The sequence below is a fragment of the Meriones unguiculatus genome, chromosome 8, assembly GCF_030254825.1.
Source record: "Meriones unguiculatus strain TT.TT164.6M chromosome 8, Bangor_MerUng_6.1, whole genome shotgun sequence".
In the NCBI taxonomy this organism is placed as follows: Eukaryota; Metazoa; Chordata; class Mammalia; order Rodentia; family Muridae; genus Meriones; species Meriones unguiculatus.
Window position 1 is genome coordinate 121,921,983 of NC_083356.1, and position 18,009 is coordinate 121,939,991.

The following is an 18,009-nucleotide window of genomic DNA, read 5'->3' on the forward strand; positions in this document are numbered from 1 at the left end:
GATGACAATGGACTAACCCTCGAAACTGTAAGCCAACCCCCCGATTAAATGCTTTTAATTTTTTAAATAAGAGTTGCCTTGGTCATGATGTCTCTTCACAGCAATAAAACAGTAACTAAGGCAGGGAGGCTTGTGGTCTCTGCAGTGGTGGCCCATGGATGCTCTCCATGGCTTCCGACTACCTACGGGCTACTTTCCCTCCAGGCTCCACCACAGTCAGGTTTCACTAGGAACTCTAGGCGGGTAGGGAGACCTGGCCACCTTTGTGGCCTCTGTCCCTTTTCCACCCCCAAACTGCTTGTTAAATGTAAACCCATGAGAAACCCTTGCCTCTTGGCAGGGGCACTACACATTTCTTTTCGAGAGCCCAGTTTTGCACGGAGGCTTCAGTGAAGGTTAACTGCGGTGACAGCAGTTGGTGTCTGGAGCACTGTGTTGCAATGAGGTATCTTGGAAAGGAATGCAAACAAGCCCGAGCTAACATAGGGAGGCACTGGGGCATCAGGAACGTGACTGTCACTCACTGACACTCGGTATTCAGGCTGACGGTGCTCCTGGTGCCTGACAAGGCTAGGATGGGAATTCAGAGTGATCTAGCTGAAAGGAAGAGATTTAGACAAAGCTGAGAGCAGTTTGATTCAAGCAGAATATCCAAGGGTGCAACTGATTGCTTTTCTAGTGGCTTTTGGTGGGTAATTGTTTTTCTAGAGTTTCTTTTTATTATATGTCACAAAACCATCAGACTGCAACTCAGGAAGTAATCTATTAAAAACAAATAAACTCTTCCAAAACAACTTGAAAACCGGTGGCCCAGGATAGATTCTGGCCTGTAGAAAGTGTTAATAGTAATTTTTTAAATAAACATATGGACAAACACAGAGAAGAACAAATGCCTGGTAAATACATCTTTACATAGGAAGAATCAGTTTGAGTTTGTACTTGTCCGTCTCAATCCTATTAAATTTATAATAATCCTGGTTGGATTCTTTATTTGAGCAACATAGAAGCACGTGTGGGCCAGATAGAGACAATCCCGCTCTCTTTAGCTAAGGGCCCTGCCTAAGTCCCAATTTTGAAGACTGCTTTGGTGGCCTCTCTGGAGCTCCAGACTGAGCACTTGGGGTTTATTCCCCAGCCCTGACCCACCAGAGCCTTTCTGGAATCATGGTGTCAGTTCCCAGAGTCCACATGAAAGCTTCTGGGCACCAGTGCGTCCTTAAAAATGTGAAAGGTCACAGAATTTTCTTTTTGCCTTCCACAAAACCAGGTTGAAATAATGGGCCAGTATTTCAACAAAGAGTTACCCAGGCATAATCCTAGCACTTAGGAGGCAGAGGCAGGTGGAGATCTATGAGTTGGAGGCCACCTGGGCTACGTAAGTGAGACCCAATCTCAAAACAAAAACAGAACAAACAACAGCAAAAGGCAACCCACGTGCATCATGGTAACACTACGTTCTTATTGGTTACTTTTCCCTTGGGGACTGGTACGTCCCAGCATGGTGAGGCAGGAAGGCCGTATTTCCGCTCACACTTCAAGGATGCAGCTCTCTGGTGGGGAAGGAATGGTGGCTGGAGTGTGAGTTGCCTGCTCACATGATTCACACACCGACGCTTAGCTAGCTCACTTTGTCCTCCTCATTTAGCCCTAGCCCATGAACGGGTGATGCCCACACTCGGAGGGACCTTGCCTCTTCTGTTAAACCTTCCTGGAAATACCCCCTTTGGAACCCTCAGGGGCGTGTTTGCGTGTTGGCTAAATCTAGCCACGTTGGCAATGAACATTAATCAGCATCTAAATCGCAGGAGACGTCAGTTCTGTTCCAACATATTTCCGCATCTAAGTCTTTTCTTTTTTCCTCTTCCACTATATTTCATCATGGTTTTCAACGCACAAGAAACCAGTTCAGCAACCTTGTCCAGAAGGCCGAGGATGTTAAACTCTAGGAAAGTGTGAAGTCCAGGTTTGATCCCCAGTGACCTTAAACTGATCCCAGAGAGTTTAAATTTTGCTACAAGCACGAAAACAGCTAGAACCCAGGGCAAGATGAGAGAAATACTATGTACGGAGGCAAAGGGTACAGAACAGGGATCATCATGGGCCAAAAAACCCACAGAGGATTCTGACATAGCAGAGAGGGGACATCACAAGCAAAGTCACGAAAGAAAGAACACACTGGGCATGTCCCCAGAGCAGAGAACAGCTCAGGGATTCTGAGCCACAGGAGGAAGAGGAGCCGGGGAACATGAGAACCAGCAAGGAAGACCAGCACAAGAACATAGGACACCTTCAATGACATAGCAAGAGTTGACATGGGGGGGAGGGAGGGCTGGGGAAGTGAAGAGTGGAGGAAGGGAGCGATAGGACCAGAGCAATGCCTTAGAAAGGCTACCTTAGTCGTCTGTGCAGAAGAGGAGGAGGAGAAAGGGACCAGGGAAACCACTCGGGGCAGACACCATTTTTATGGGTGTAAGAGGGGGAGATAAAAGTGATGGCAACTGACCCAAGACACAGCCGTTTGAATCGGAAGGAAGAGACGGCTGTGGAACAGTACCCGGGAGCCACTTCTAGAAGTCAAACTCACAAGTTCTGAGTAAGCCTGACTTTGGGGAGTATATTTCTACAGACCGGAAAGAGAACTGTGATTCAGTAAGTCTCTTTTGCTTCCCCCCGAACTACCCCATTGCAACTCTGTCTCACGGGGAGAGAGCCGGATGGCTGCACCGGCCACTCACACCAGGGCACTCCTGTGGAAACGGCAAGTCAGCACAGCCCCCGAGCAGCCCTCTCTGTGAGCCGGGCTGTGCGCGGTACCCTCCTTCACCAGCCCCGGCTCACTGGTCCCCACACAGCCCTCCGCATATAACCGCTGCCCCTCCCCGTTTACACACACGGCTCCTGCAGCAGAGCTGTGGTGTGGGGTGGTTAATGCCCATCATAGACGAAACTGGATTAAAAGATGCAGGAGGCATCAGTACAGTACATGTTGGGGCTTATCTCTGAGGGGGTTTCCAGGGAGGTTTAGCTAGAGAGGAAAGAGCCACCGTGGAAGTGAGGGGCATCATCACTCAGGACAACGTCCGAGACTGAATACAATGGTCCCCTCGAGGACCAGCAGTCATCTCTCCCTGCTTCAGGACGTATATTCACACTCTCGCCTCCATGCCTTCCCACCACGTGGACTGTTTTCTGTTTCACCTTCAACCGTGAGCCAGAATAAACCCTGTGTCCCTTAAGCTGCTCTCTGTCAGGAGGGTTTAGTTTTGTTTTCTCTTCTTGGGACTGGGTTTCACCACGCAGCCCCGGCTGGCCTGGAGCTTTCTATGTAGAGCAGGTTGACCTCACAGAGATCCGCCTGCCTTTGCCTCCCAAGTTCTGGTGTATTAAAAGCATGCCCCATCACACCTGGCTTTTCAACAAAATGTATGACTCGTTTTACCAAAGTGATGGGGAAAGTTAATAATGTATAACATAACCCGGCTAGCATTACACAGAGAGTAGAGATGTGAACTAAGAGAGCTCTGGCTTTAAACTTGCATTTCCAGCTACTCAGCAACACTTACTTTTAGGGGAATCGCATGCCTTCTGCTTATTATGTGCATGTATTTGTGTAACCCAGGGGACAGTTTTCTATGCATCCTCAAGAACGCTGTCCACCTCCCGTGAGGCAGGGTTTTTCCATCTGCCTGGAGCTCACCCACAACAGGCGGCCCACCCGGGATCCTCCCTCCCAGCCTGCTGTCTTTATGTGGCTTCTGGGGACCAAACTTAGGTCCTCATGCTTGCAAGCCGAGCACTTCACTAACCAAGCCCTGTCTCCAGCCAGGAATTGCACGCGCTGTGGAGGAGAGCACGGCCACATCCCTGAACGCTGCCTGGCTACGAGGAAACACTGTCTGAAAGTGTGTTATCGTGTTCCACGCTATACACGTGAAGGCTCTGCTACAGCACACACAGCCTGCCGGGTTGCCAAGAGTGCAAGTTCCTATGCGCGCCGGAAGACCGAGCACATTCAAAGGCATTTCTCCTTCATGTTGCACCGCATCTTCACAGATTGAAAAACAGCCAAAGAAGAATTTTGGAGCAAGCTGAAAAATAACTACACCTTTCAGTAAAAAAGGTCCGGCTAACATTGGGTCTAACCATACTTGAAGAGCAGAGCTTTCTTATGTGTGCACCATATGTGCCTAGTGCTCATGAGGGACAGAAAATACCGTCAGATTCCTTGGAACTGGAATGGTAGATGGTAGTGAGCAGGATCCAAACCCAGGTCCTCTGAAAGAGCAATCAGTGTTCTTAACTGCAGTGTCATCTCTGCAGCCCAAGATCTTTCCTCCCCTTGAACTAGGGCTATATCTGTTTATAAATATTTTCTACACTCATCTTCCATACGTTTCTCTTTCAGAAGCACTGATTATAGCCGCCCACAAGCCTGAAACCGAATTCTACCATATTCTATAGCAAGGAGTTTCACAAGGGACCAGAATTCATTGGCACCAAAGACAAATGGTGAGACGCCTGTGTTTTGCTAGGTGAATCCCCTTGCTACCCAGAGTGCAGAAGTAGTCTCCAAATCCATATTCATTGCTGGGCCAGAGATTTTGACCTTGAATTCTGCTACAATCTAGCTATCTCTTCGCCTTTGCTTCCACAAAAGAAGCTTTGGAACAGTTTCATAAGTTGAGGGTGATATTCGTTTAAGCGCCATGGGCAGCCCATGCTGGCCTCAGACCAAGCATGTAACCAAGCTGTGTAACCAAGGCTGGTGACGGAGCCTGACCGTCCTGCCTCGACCTCCCAGGTGCTGGGATTGTGCCACCACGCCACTCTTAAAACTGCTACTTTGTAAAGGAAATCTTGTTCCCGGTCTTTACGGCTTCCTGTTGCCATCACATCGTCTCACTGCCTTATTGGGTCCTGACTTCTAGGTCAGCCCGCACGAACAACTCAGCAGGATCTATGCCAGCATACAAACGGTCGAAGCGCATGCATCCCAAATGTCTCCCTTACCAGGCTTGAGAGGGCCTCCACAGGGACTCAGTCTTTGGTGAGCCGGGGCAGGGTGATTGGTCTGAGAAGATGACACATCCATTCCAGCAACTGAGAGCTACCGAAAGAGCAGCGAGAGAGAGGGCATTTTTATCCTCTGCTGAAGGACATGCTTTTCATTAAACTGAGGGACCGCTGCCCCCGACTGTATTGATGGCATTTGTATGCTCCCTGGGTCTTGTACGGAACTGAGTGACAGTTCTCTCCTGAGGCAATCAGTAGTCAAGCTGCAGCACCTTTCATTTATCTCTTCCTCTGTACCTAACCCCTCTTCAGTCGCTCACAGTTCAGGTCAGAGAAAGCAGCCACACGCTAATTCTCGTCTTTACTTAATTTTTATCCTTAAGAGAAAAACAAGGAAACCTATAGAAAGGTATTAATCTGTCCTTTCTAAGCACATCATCCAAAGGATTTGTGTGTGTGTGTGTGTGTGTGTGTGTGTGTTTTAATCTTACATATGCTCAGCAGAGTTACTGGCAAAAACTGTACATTTTCTTCATTTCACCCTTTCAACATCAAATAGGAGGCAGCAAAAATTGGATCAGACTTCAAAGCCTGCTGTGGGTTCCAAGTCACAGAGAGACGCCTCCATTTCAGATGCTGAATTCAAGCAGGGTATCAAAGTGCTACCAGAGAACCTCGGGTCCTCTCTCAGAGAGAGGCCCCACCAGCTGCAGAGCGGAGCACTCAGCAGATCACCTCGGGGAGCAGCCAGCGTTTATTCTCAGCAGCAAATTTCCAGGCTTTTGATTCTCTTTTCCCCGTACCTCCCTGTCTCTCTGCCGAACCAAGGTTCTTTAGCTGGGCTTTTGTCTCAAAAACTTCAAAACATCACTACAAGTTTCATGTTCAGATGGCCGGGCCAGGCAGTCACAGACAGGCTGCATGCCCAGGGACTTGGACCCGACTGAAGGAAGGGCGCTGCATTACCTCAGCATCGGCCAGTCCGGCTGCCTTATCTGCATGTCCTGAGGTGCCATCACAGCCTGCCGGAGTTCTCCGGGCTCGTGGATGCCTAAAAGGACAACAAAAATCATAATTTTTTTAAAAGAAGCTTTAAAATTACAATAAAAAATTACTAGGATTACTGTTTAAAAAAAAAAAAAACAACATTGTTTTCTTCTCTAAAAAGTTATACAAACTCATCCCTTCGCTTCTGTTGCATCTTGTGCTAGCCCCTGGTTAAAAGAACCCTGTCCACGTAAAGAAATGCATCCCACTGGTATTGTCTCCAGGCAATCTAACAGATCCACTGCCTGCCTGAAGCCCTAAGACCTAAAAACTGCCCCTTTAGAGTTGTGAGGGTTAGTGAGCGATGCCAGGTTTCCACAGACTTTCCCAAGCTTATAACCTCATTGGAGGTTATAAACAGTATACCCACTTAAAGCACATCAGGATCTGGGGAGAAGGGGCTATCACATGCCTCCCACATGTGAAGGTAAGGAGGCAGAGTCTCTGCCTTCCACACTCTTTACCAGCAGCTATCTTGGTGCCTGGGACCTAGTAAATATTTAGTAAATGTTAGACAAGTTGGGTAAAATCCCAAATTGTAAGGTCACACAGGTCAGAAAAAAATATCCTTAACAGTCAATTAAAAAAAAAAAAAAAGCTATGCCCAGCAGTATTGTTAGGTCTTTTCTAGCAATGTTGTTGCCATTTCAATAATATATTTATTTTTAGTTTATGTACATTGGTGTTTTGCCTGCATGTGTGAGGGAGTCGGGATGCTCTGGATCTGGAGTTACAGACAGTTGTGAGCTACCATGTGGGTGCTGGGAATTGAACCTGGGTCCTCTGGAAGAGCAACCAATGCCCTTAACTGCTGAGCCATCTCTCCAGCCCTGGTGAATTTAAATTAGCTAGTATTCATAATAAATTTCTGGTTTAAAAAAATGTTGTTAACTGTCTAGCTACACCTTCACAACCATTGGAGCTAAGTACTTTCATTGTGTCTAGAACACGGAGGAAGAAATAGATTGAGAAAGGTAAGGGTTTTCCCCAGGTATCCTGGTGAATATCTAGCATTTCCTAGATGTTTCTGACCCATGTTTTTCTGGCTCCAACTCCTTGGCTCTCCCTCTGGCCCCTCAATGAGATCTGGGTACTGGCTCAATGGACTCATTCTTGTCTAGTCCAAGTAAATCTCGGGGACTGGGGGACACTTAAGTGCTTACGTGTTCCTTCAAAGCTCTGGTGAGCTTTAGTGAAACTCTGGAAAGAGAGTGTGGCCCTCGGGTGGCTGCCCACCTGTGCTGCCTCCCTTTCCTGCCCCAACACAGACATCTGAATGTCCTTGTCTGGCTCCGAGGGGGCCTGTCAGAAGCCAGAGACCAGTACAGATGCTCCCCGACTCTCCCTGCGGCCAGCTAATCAGCAGACTCTTCCCCCCCTTCAGGCCTTTGGAAGACCCTAAGGCACTTAATGCAATGCGTACACTGTTACTTACTTGAAAAAGGCGGAGCAAGGGGGGAAGTACTATCCCCAGACAGATGCACTGCAAAGTACTTGACTGAACAAAGTTAGGCAGGTTTCTTCCCACATAATCTAATGCGCACCATAACATTCTGAGAGGAGACAAGAAAGAGTATCCTTCCCTAGACATTAGCACCGGACCTGGGCTCCCGCGTATTACGTAATGCACTGTAACGATACGGGAAATACTTTTAAGAAACAAAAATTCTAACCTGTATATTTTTTTCCCACATATGCATCTGAAGCATGTGTGTGTGTGTGTATGTATGTGTGTATGTGTGTGTGTGTGTGTGTGTGTGTGTGTGTGTGTACATGTGTGATCGTGTGCCTATGTGTATATAGGTTCAAAGTTGACTTTGGGTGTCTTCCTCGATGGCTTTTTGCATTATCTGTTGCGGCATGTCTATCACTAAAGAGCCTGCCAGCGTTGGCACCTGGGAGGAAGAGACGGGATCCCCAGGCAGGCTGGCTAGCTAGACTAGCCAACGCTGGCAGGCTCTTCACATGTGTATTTGTGTGTATGTATGTTTGCGAACATGTCTCTTACTTCTTTATTGCTGTGATAAAACACATTAGATTGAACCCTAGCTTGGACAAACAGACTTGAAGGACATTCTAGAAAAACTGGGAAATTTTGACTGTTAGATAAATCACAAAAGATTATTCTCTTTTAAAGTGTGATATTGGTTTGTTTCTTTCGCATGTTTACATGTAGTAGTTGTTAACATGTATATGCATAGACGTGTGTATACATGTATATGTATAGGCATGTGTGTGTGTGTGTGTGTGTCCAGGCCAGTGGTTCACAATGATTATCTTTCTTGAGCCTTCTTCACTTTATTTACTGAGGTAACCCCAGCTCCACAGGTCCTGGGTCTGTCTCCTGAATACCAGCTAGAGAGCCAGCAAACCTGCCTGCCCGGGGTTTATGTGAGTTCTAGGGATTGGAATCTATCCTCACGTTTGCACAGGAAGCCCTTTATCCACTTAGCCATCTACCCAGTGCTGTGACACTGTTCTTTAAATCTGCATACACACACACACACACACACACACACACACACACACACACACACATACTTTAAAAAAAAACATTCTTCAATCTCCATTAGGATTCACAAATCAATGAATCTGTTATCAAAGGGCCATGAAGCTCCATCCTTCACCACACACATCCAGGGGATCTGGGCCCCGCAGAAGCACAGTTTGTATCTCCTGCAGATGCCTCCAGGCTCAGCTACTCGATGCAGCTGATGCATTTAACTGTGTGATCTAGAGGGAACGGAAACCCCAACCACCACTGAGAACCCTTCTTCTGGGTATCCGCCTTGGGGAAGAAAATAAAGAGGCTGGAGTCTGATTCTCTCATGTGACAGATGAGGGGCACTGAAGAGGCTGGCTCTCTGCATGCTCTCTAGAGTGCCTGACATCTTTCTTCTTCTGCAGCGGAGATCATGAAGCCAGCTGGCCCCGTCATGCCATCCTGGTAACACGGCAGGAGGCTGTGGGCTAGGGTCTGGGCCTCAGCTTCACAAGCTCTGAAATTCAATTTGTCAGTTCACTGAGGAATAATGAGGAGGGGGTAGCAGAGATACACCAACCAAATTTACAGAGTCGTATTTGAGAAGCAGGATGCCAGGGTGTGATTGTTGCAAGGGGCAGCAAACTGGACCATATTTGTTCCCTCAGTAACTAACTGGTCAATACATTCTGGAGACTGAGGAGTTAGAAAGGTGATGGAGGATCAGGCTCATCGTCTGGCTTCTCTGACAGCTGGCCTTGTCCCGTATCAGGGATCAACCGCTGCCATTTTTTTTTTCAGATGAGGGGAGGCACACCAGCTGCCTGTTGAGTCTCTGTTTCCTAGGCTTCATTTAAACCACTTCTTTGCATACTTTTTTTTTATTAATTTTGATTAAAGTTACATCTTCTGTTGCCTCGATTACAGCTTATTGGCGCCTAAACAAATTAAGACATGCCCCCCCCCGCTTCACACTTGAGAGTACCTGCTCATTTCAAAGCGGGGGCAGGTTGCAGCCATGTCATCTCTGGTTGGGTTTCGTTAGCTTCCTGGTGACTCGGAGGAGTCCTTTCTGTCAAGCTTCCTCCTCACGTGGCAGCCATGGGAGGAAGGTTCCTCGGCACAGCCGGAGAACTGTCCCTGTCCCTTTGATGACATGGGACAAAGGGGACTCTTAGTAAGAGAGCCATTTCCTGCTGCCGACGAGCAGCTGTTGAACGACCCTGCAGACAAGGTGCCCGTGACAGGATGTGTGAACACAGCAGGCCTCTGTGACTCTCGAGGAACACGGGTTTCAGATACACACAGCACATAGCTTTCTTTATGGAGGGTCTTCTGTGAGCAGGAAGAGATTGGAAGCAGTCCCAGCACACTGAAGCCACGAAGGTAAACAGAGATATGTAAAGGGGTGACGACAGGGGACACTGTCCTCTTTTGAAGACCCTGTGCTGAACTGAGTCGGGCAATATTCTTGTGAACTAGAGCTAGGTGGACAGAGCCTCTTGGGGCTTCGTGGTGTGTGTGTCTGTATGTAAGCCTGTGTGTCTCTGTATGTGTATGTCTGTTATATGTATGTGTGGCATATGTACAGATCGTGTGTGAACACAGTTCAAGAATAGAGTCCTGTGAGAATTCTGAGGGCTTGTAAGAAATCTCCAGGAAAACAAGGGTCTTGGGACCACAGTTTCTTCAAAACACGGAATTGTTCTTGGAATGTGTTTTTGCGCTCCTTGCAGGTGTGGCAGAGAGGAGTGAGTTTACTTCCACTGTTCTTATTCTTATGCCTCTTTGGAGGGGGGGAAAAACCATTTTTGCCACTTGTGGCTTATCCTTATGATTGTACACTTCACCTGGTGATACTTCTTAACCTTCAGAGTATAAGTTGTCAGACGCTCCGAATAAACCTGCCTGTTTCGCGATGCTTCTGTCAGCCTCCTTTTGAGGGTCTGTTCTCTCAGGTCCAGTCAGCCAACTAGAGCTTAAGACAAACATGCATGCCCAGAAACTAGGGCTCTCCCATCCTCTCCCTTATTCCTTTGAAACAGGGTCTCTCATTGAACTTGCAGCTAAGCTGACAAGAAGCACACCCCCAGTGACCCATATGTCTCCGGGCCCTGCAGTGCTGAAATCCCAGGCACACATTGCCATGCCTGGCTTTTTATGCAGGAGCTGATCTGAACTCAGGGCTTCATGCTTGCTCAGCAAGCTCTCTCCCACACTTAGCCCTCTCTCCAGATCCATCGTTTAGTTCTAAGAAGGAATAAAGAACTCTCCAGGGGCTGGGGATACAGTATGGAGGGCACCCCAGTATCACTAGCCCCGCCCCCACTCTTCCCAGATGGGTACCAGGTGGGTGTGGCCGCCTCATGCTTTGAGGCACCTCACATGCTTTGAATATACACAGCAGAAGGTGTTAAAAGGTTTTCTCAAGGACAAATTACCACATTAAGGTCCCAAGCATTTAAGTGCACGCATCAATGACTCTTTCATTACAAAAATCACAACGCTAACACGTGTGGAAGGTTCCACTTTCCTCATTCATCACTAGCACCTCCAGCAGGCACCTGTCAAGGCCTAGCAAGATCTCTCAGGTTGGACTCACATTTGCTGCTTGTGACTGCTGTCACCTCTCATGCCCACCTCGCTGTTGGTCCAGAGTCCTGAGCAGCCTGTCTGTCTCCACCTCCAGCCCCTCCGCCTCTTCCACTCTTGGCACAGTCGGAGGCCTCTGCTGCATTTACATGCTACACCGGATCCAAGGACGTGGATCTGTGGCTGATTTGCCTGGCTCACGTTCAGGTGTTGCTGAGGGAACTGCTTCCCCTGCAGAGTATGTATGGCCATGACAGACCAGCATTTCAGCCTTCCTGTTATAATCCGGACGATACTGTTATCTATTACGACTACAGAGCAGCCATACATGCAAAGATACATGCAAGCTGTGACATCTATGGTTGCATAATGCTCCACTGAGTGATTAGCGTGATTTAAATAGTGTGTTTTAAATATTCAAATTGTGTCCGCTTCTTTCTTTCCCCATCATATTTGCGGCTGTACAGGTTGCACTGAGTGGTTAGCACCAGTGAATAATCAGATACTTTTAAATATTTAAATTGTGTTTATTTCTCACATTATGATTAAGGAATCGTTAAATGTGGACATGGTTCTGAGTTGTGATTTGCTTATTTCCCTAGGATAAATATTTGGTGTGAAGTTGTTGGGCCAATGGGTGAGAAAATCCTTTTCCTTCTCTAAGGTTTGAATTTCATCATCAGTTTCTCTCCTAAAAAGTAACATCTCGCCACAGTGTATGAAAGGTCGTATTTCCTATCACATCTCCAACACTAGATGTTATCAGTCTTTTTAATGTTCACATACTTTTGTCAGGCACTGGTGACTCAATATTTTTCTCACTGCTGTTTTTAAAGAAGAAAACATCATCAAGAGCTTTAATGTATGATGCCATGGGACCACACAGGGCAGAAGAGAAAGGAACTTAACATTGGAAAACAGGGGCCGGGTGGGATTGCACCTCACAGCTTGGCTTTTGGGTTTGTTTTTCTCATTTGTTTTGGACTCACAGCACTGTTTATAAAAATATTCAAACACACATCTCATCTCCCTTTCCAGTCAGGATTGTTGCCGAAGGAGCTGGATATGCAAATCGTACTTAAACATGTGGATATGGGATTGCTCTAAAGTAGACTTATGTTTCTGTTTCAGAACACGGCTCGAGGACGAATTTATCTGAAGGGCTCCAAGAGCTAATAAATGTTTCATTTGCCACTACTTTAAGCTGGTACCAGTTAGGTTTGTGGACTTACGCTAATTTCCTGACTCCTACTAGGCTTTTAAATATGATCGTATTTGTTCACCCCATTGCTTTTCTCCAACTGCGAGCCTGCGGTGGTAATTTGGTAGCTCTTGCATCCTCATTTCTTTTCTTTCCTCCTCTCTCTTGCACTATTTTATTGCAGGCAGCTGTTACTGTAAGAGTCTAAGGAGGGAGCAGAAGGTTTTTCTTCATCCTGATGAAAACCGGGCTCTACTGGACGTGTGACAGTGACAGCCACTCAGAAAGCTATTTATCAGGATCCCAGCCTCTGGCCAAAGGAAGGAATGGAAGAGGACTCTGTGACCTGAAAGTGTGCAGCAGTATCTGCCTGAGTGCTACAGCCTGGCAGAACAGCTGAGCAAGGCTTCACACAGTACTGGAGTTGGGGAAGGGTAGGGGTGGCGTCACCGTCACCAGAAAAACACTTTCCTTGGTTCTGGGAGAGAACTGAGAACTAGGTAGGATCAACTCCTTCTTCCTCACACTACAGCTGATGATTTAGGCCGCCAAACATCCCCGTTTCACAGACTGGGGAAAGGAAGCTGGGCTGTCTGAGTAAGCAACCAGTGCAGGTCAGAACCAGATGTAAACATGATCTGGCTGCCGCAGAGCCTGTATGCTCTGTCCCCACCATTGTCTTGTTCTGAGACACTTGAGTTGGTCGTACCATCATATCGGGGATCTTAATGAATGGCACCTGGTGCAATCACCATTAAGGTCCTGAAAGATACCCCAAAACAGATTAAAGGAAGCTCCAGTATATCCCGGGGTACCCTTTGAGCCCTGATCTGCCTTTAAACCTCCGTTGTATCTCTGGGTCAATACTAAGACATGCTCACCACACTGGACTTAGGCTCTGATTTGGTGGCAAACTTTCTCTAGATTTTATATGCTTATAAGAGCAATATGTACCATCTGTGTAAGGCAAGCCCTTTCATAACCTTCCATCCATCCATCTGTCCATCCATCCATCCCACAAACACCTTCCAATCATTTTTCCACTGTTCTAGGCACTGAGGATAGAGAAGTGAACCAGGGAGCCTGAGATTCCTCTGTTGGGAACAGAGGCAGGTGGCAACTGAAACAAATGAAATCTCCAGATTGGTAAGTAGAAGTGCCCAAGAAGAAAGTCAACATGGAGGAAGGGGACAGAAAGAATCAGAGGAGTGACGGTGAGCAGATTAAATGGCTACACAGAGTGACAGCTAAATCAAGACCGTAGTAAAAAAAAGCAGGGATGCGTGGCTTTGAATGTATTTTCTAGGATGTGTAAAGGGTGAAAACTGCTATTTTATGGCAGGCAGAAGCCAGAGGGGTGCGTAGGCACTTGGCAAATGCTTGGGGGCACACTTCGGGATGCCTCCTTTCACATACGCATGATACATAAAGCTACAGTTGTTAGGTGAAACAGAGGATAGATACCCAGTAGGATGTGAATTTTGGATGACTAATGATTAATTCTTCAAGTGCTTGAAAACATTTCATGCCACGGGCTTCTACGAAAAAAGTATTTGTTGCTTTCATAAACGTCAGACGCCAAGCAGCACCCTGCACTTTCACCCGCCAAAATGAAGTCGGCACTTCCATTTCTTCATCAAAAAGAGGTAAATAAAAACTGTTGCTTAGCTGGGAGAAAAATTAACACATTTGTGATTTTTAGGCCGAGGAGGGGGGAAACTATTGATTTTTTTAAAAGAATTAAATCAAGAGATGTGTATGGCCAGAAGTTAGGAACCAAACAACAATTTAATAACGTATTATATTTACTGCTTAAAAACTCACTGTTTACTTTTGAGAGGGAAATCTCTGAACATGGAAATGTTGAAGGGGGGCCAATGACAAGGCCTGCAAGCAGCTGCCACCTCAGTTTTTCCTTTGAGTAGGTTTTCTCTTCCAAAAGATGTCGCTTTGTTGTTCCAACTGGTCTTGAACTCCTAGACACAGGAAACATTCCTGCCTCTACATCTTGAGCAGCTGGGATTACGGCCACATGTCTCCTCCCCCAGCATTTTTTAGCATGGTGTGGGAGGGGGTGTATCTTGAAGTGGCTTATAGGTTGACCTATGTAGGGTTATAGTTTTCACACTTTAAAAACTGAATTAGCGCCAAGTAGGATGACAAGCATCTTTTTTTTTAAAGATTTATTTATTTATTTTATGTATATAAGTGACAGACAAGGGCACCAGATCACTTTATAGATGGTTGTGAGCCACCATGTGGTTGCTGGGAATTGAACTCAGGACCTCTAGGAAGAGCAAACAGTGCTCTTAACCATCTCTCCAGCCCCCGACAAGCATCTTTTATTCCAGCACTTGGGAGGCAAAGACAAACAGATCCCTGTGAGTCTGAGGCTAGCCTTGTCTACATACTGAGTTCTAGGATAACCAGGGCTATATAGAAAGATTCTGTCTTTTTTTTAATAAAATGGCACTAGAGGAACTTAGATATTATACTGAGGCTGGGCAAGAGTGACAGAAAGGATTATGAATCTGAAGAGAATGAGGCTGTTGAGCTCAAGAGAGGAAAGGGAACTGACTTGGGTTTTAATTGTAACTTTTTGTTTTGACTGAGTTTCAGATTTCTACAAGAGACTCAGGAAGACCGGACCATTGCAGCACACCCAATTGCTATGTCTTTGTCTTTCTCAGCACAGGCAGACAAGAGCAGTGACAAAGGAACCCTGGGGGAAACCCGACCCTCCTTTATCTCCTGGTACCCCAGTATCTACTTCTCAAAGGGAAGGGTGTCCTCTTACCAGAATACAGCGACTAAAATCAGAGAATTAATGCTAGTATCTAGAGTCTATGACCTACTCTACAGTGCTCTGTTTTTGCCAAATACCCTGGTGACAACTTCTGCAGCAGAAGAAAACGGGGATCAGGGGTCACATTCGGTTATGTCTCCTTCCACCCGGGAGAGCTTCCCAGGCTCCCTCTCTGCAGCCTACTGGCCAGTTCTCTTCCAACAGACTCCTCTGTTGGGGTCTGTCTGCTCTTTCCTCAGGATTAAACCCAGGCCATGCTCATTTGGCAGGAAATCCACGGACAAGACGCTGTTCTCAGGGGCACATGCGGTCTGGCGGCCCCATCACCGCGAGGCTGTCATGTGGTCGCAGTGGCTTCTGCAAGGGTCCTCTGTGTCCTTTGATAACTTCTCTGGGGATTTACCCTGACATTATGACGACAGCCTGTCATTCCCTAGTCTTTCGCCGACTGCTTGCTTAGCGCAGTGGTTGTTTTGGTACTTGGAAATGTCAATATTCAATCATCAGATTTACAGTTATTATTTCACATTTTGATTGCAAAGAAGAATTTCCTTCTACCCTCTCTCCCCTTTTCCCCCTTCTATTAATGTGGAGTTCTGAATTCCTTTTACTCAATGGGTTATATGCGTTTTTTTCATCATTCTTTACTTTGATGTTCAGACTGTCTTGAATTTAGCACTGGCTTAATATTAAAGGACTTGGAGTAACCAACACTGAAGTATATCAAGGTTTCCATAAGGGAAGAATTACGCTACCAAGATAACACTAACTGCTCCTGTCATCCCTAGGTATGGGTGATTTCATGTGTTAGAGGAGGCATTATATACACACACACACACACACAAATATATAAACATTTATACATATATATGTTTGTATGTGTATACTTAGCATGTATTATCTCATTTAACTTTCATGACTTGGTGAGGAAGCTGTCGTGCCAATTGCTCTTCCACTTAAGTATGGCGAAACCAAGGCCCTGAGGAAAATGAGTGGGTTCAGGAAGTTGTTACTACCGGAAGGATTGTTGGGGTAACCTCCATCTTCTGCAGCAGCCCCGTAAGTGTGTGTAAAAAACCCAGAAAAGAACGAGACTTTGCAAAACAGTAGTGCACTGTCCCAGCGGGCAGCTCACCTCACTCCGGAGCACTCCGGCCTTTCTGCATGCTTACACACACAGGATTTGGAAGCTGCTTGTATCTCTAAATTTGAATCACTCCATGGACTTCCCTAAACCCTCTTGATGGAAACCACCCTCGCTGCGAGGAATCCATCGAGGGAAGCATGGAGGAGGAAATGGTCTGTGTCAATGTCCCAAGCCGCAGGTCTAGAGAGGCATGACTTGGTCATGCCACCCTGGGAAACATGCTTTCCAGACACACAGAAGCTGTATCTGGGTCTTCTCAGAACTGACAGGACAGCAGAGTGGGATTCTGCAGAAGTGCAGCAGCTTTCCAGTTCTTCAGACCCAGGTGAAGACGGGACTGCAGCTCCCCAGAAGCTCCCCGGAGGCCCCCTGCATCCTTCCTGTGTGCTGGGCCTAGCTCTTCCCAAGTACCACTGCCACCATCACCACACTTAACAGAAATCACAGATTCTGCAAGCATGAGCTTAGGGAAGAGTGGGCGCTTTACCATGGTAAAAATAATTTCGACAACTACCCTGCCTTCGGCCGAAGGCACAGTTGGATCTGACCAGAGCAGCCCCATCCTCACCATCCTCCTGAGAAGGACTAACTAAAAATAAAAGGCGACAAGGTGCTTCCTGCCAGCCAGTAAATCCGATAGGCAAAGAAGAGACCTCAACTTGGCACCGGGGAGGGAACGCCTGCTCAGCTCCCTCCGCCGGAGAGCAGCCATGTGGTTGGCAGAGTCAACAGCTGCCAGGCAGAAGCCCACAGATTAACCCATAGGTGGTGTTGAACCACTTCCCATTAAGATATTTGCAAAGCAAACAAAACTGATAGGCCCACTCTGAGGCCTGGGAGGCAGCCAGGAGGCTGGCTGGGCTTGTTGACACAAAGGGATCTCTGGGGAGGGGAGGGCAGGAAGGCTACTCCTGCCTGCATCTCGACTGTGTTGATCTTGGCCCCTAGGGCTGTCCTGTCCCGGGCTGTTTATTATCTAATCTCCCAATCACGGCACTCACAAAAATCCCTGTTTCTCCAAAGTTCTCCATCACTTTCTCCCCCAACCTCAGCCTTGCAAACGAAAAGACAACCCCAGGCTGCTCTGGCGAGCAGGACTAGCATGTTCGCCTGATGAAGAGGTCAGGTGTGAGCGGTCACTAAAGATGCTCGAGGAGAGGCTGCGACTCCGCTGCCTTCAACAACTTTCACAGCCAACGCTCGCTTGGGACAATCCAGATGGAAGCTGTCTCGGTAGATGTGTGCTCTCACAGGTAAGAGTCAGCTGCTGTGAGTCACAGAAGGAACTGGGGACTAAACACTAAGCTTTTTTTCTTCTAACTCAAAGGAAGAAAAATGAAATGAAATTCGGAACTATGCACAGTTAGTACATTTTCTAGCCTGTAAGATGATAACCTCGACATCTTTAAATGTCGGTAGTAACACATATGCACATAGTTTATTTTTATATCAAGGGGAAATATTATTTCTCATAACACCTCATACTTGAGTATCTTTTCTTAAAGTTTTCAAAATGGACCTGATGGGTGTTTTGGGCAGCGCTTTATACAGTGAGGGTCTGGGGACAGACAAAGAGCCAAGCGCTGAACTGCTAGGAATGCTGAGGAGAAGGAGCTGAGAAGTGGCCAGAACCAATAACATTTTGTCATCATTTGAAATTGCCTTTTAGAATAAGAACGACAAGTTTATAGATGCAGGTGTCAATTATATGAAGAGAGAAG

The 18,009-nt window shown here is 46.8% G+C and overlaps 1 protein-coding gene across 1 annotated transcript in view; it reads right to left on the reverse strand.

The window, feature by feature from the left end:
• Nucleotides 1-18,009, reverse strand: part of LOC110549836 (myosin-IIIb) — a 159,775-nt gene that overhangs the window by 68,131 nt on the left and 73,635 nt on the right. The window contains exons 12-13 of the mRNA XM_021639253.2: nucleotides 5,980-6,064; nucleotides 5,011-5,107 (exon numbers count right to left, since the gene is read on the reverse strand). Of these exons, the coding sequence (XP_021494928.2) occupies nucleotides 5,011-5,107; nucleotides 5,980-6,064 (182 nt within the window). The remainder of the gene's footprint in view (nucleotides 1-5,010; nucleotides 5,108-5,979; nucleotides 6,065-18,009) is intronic.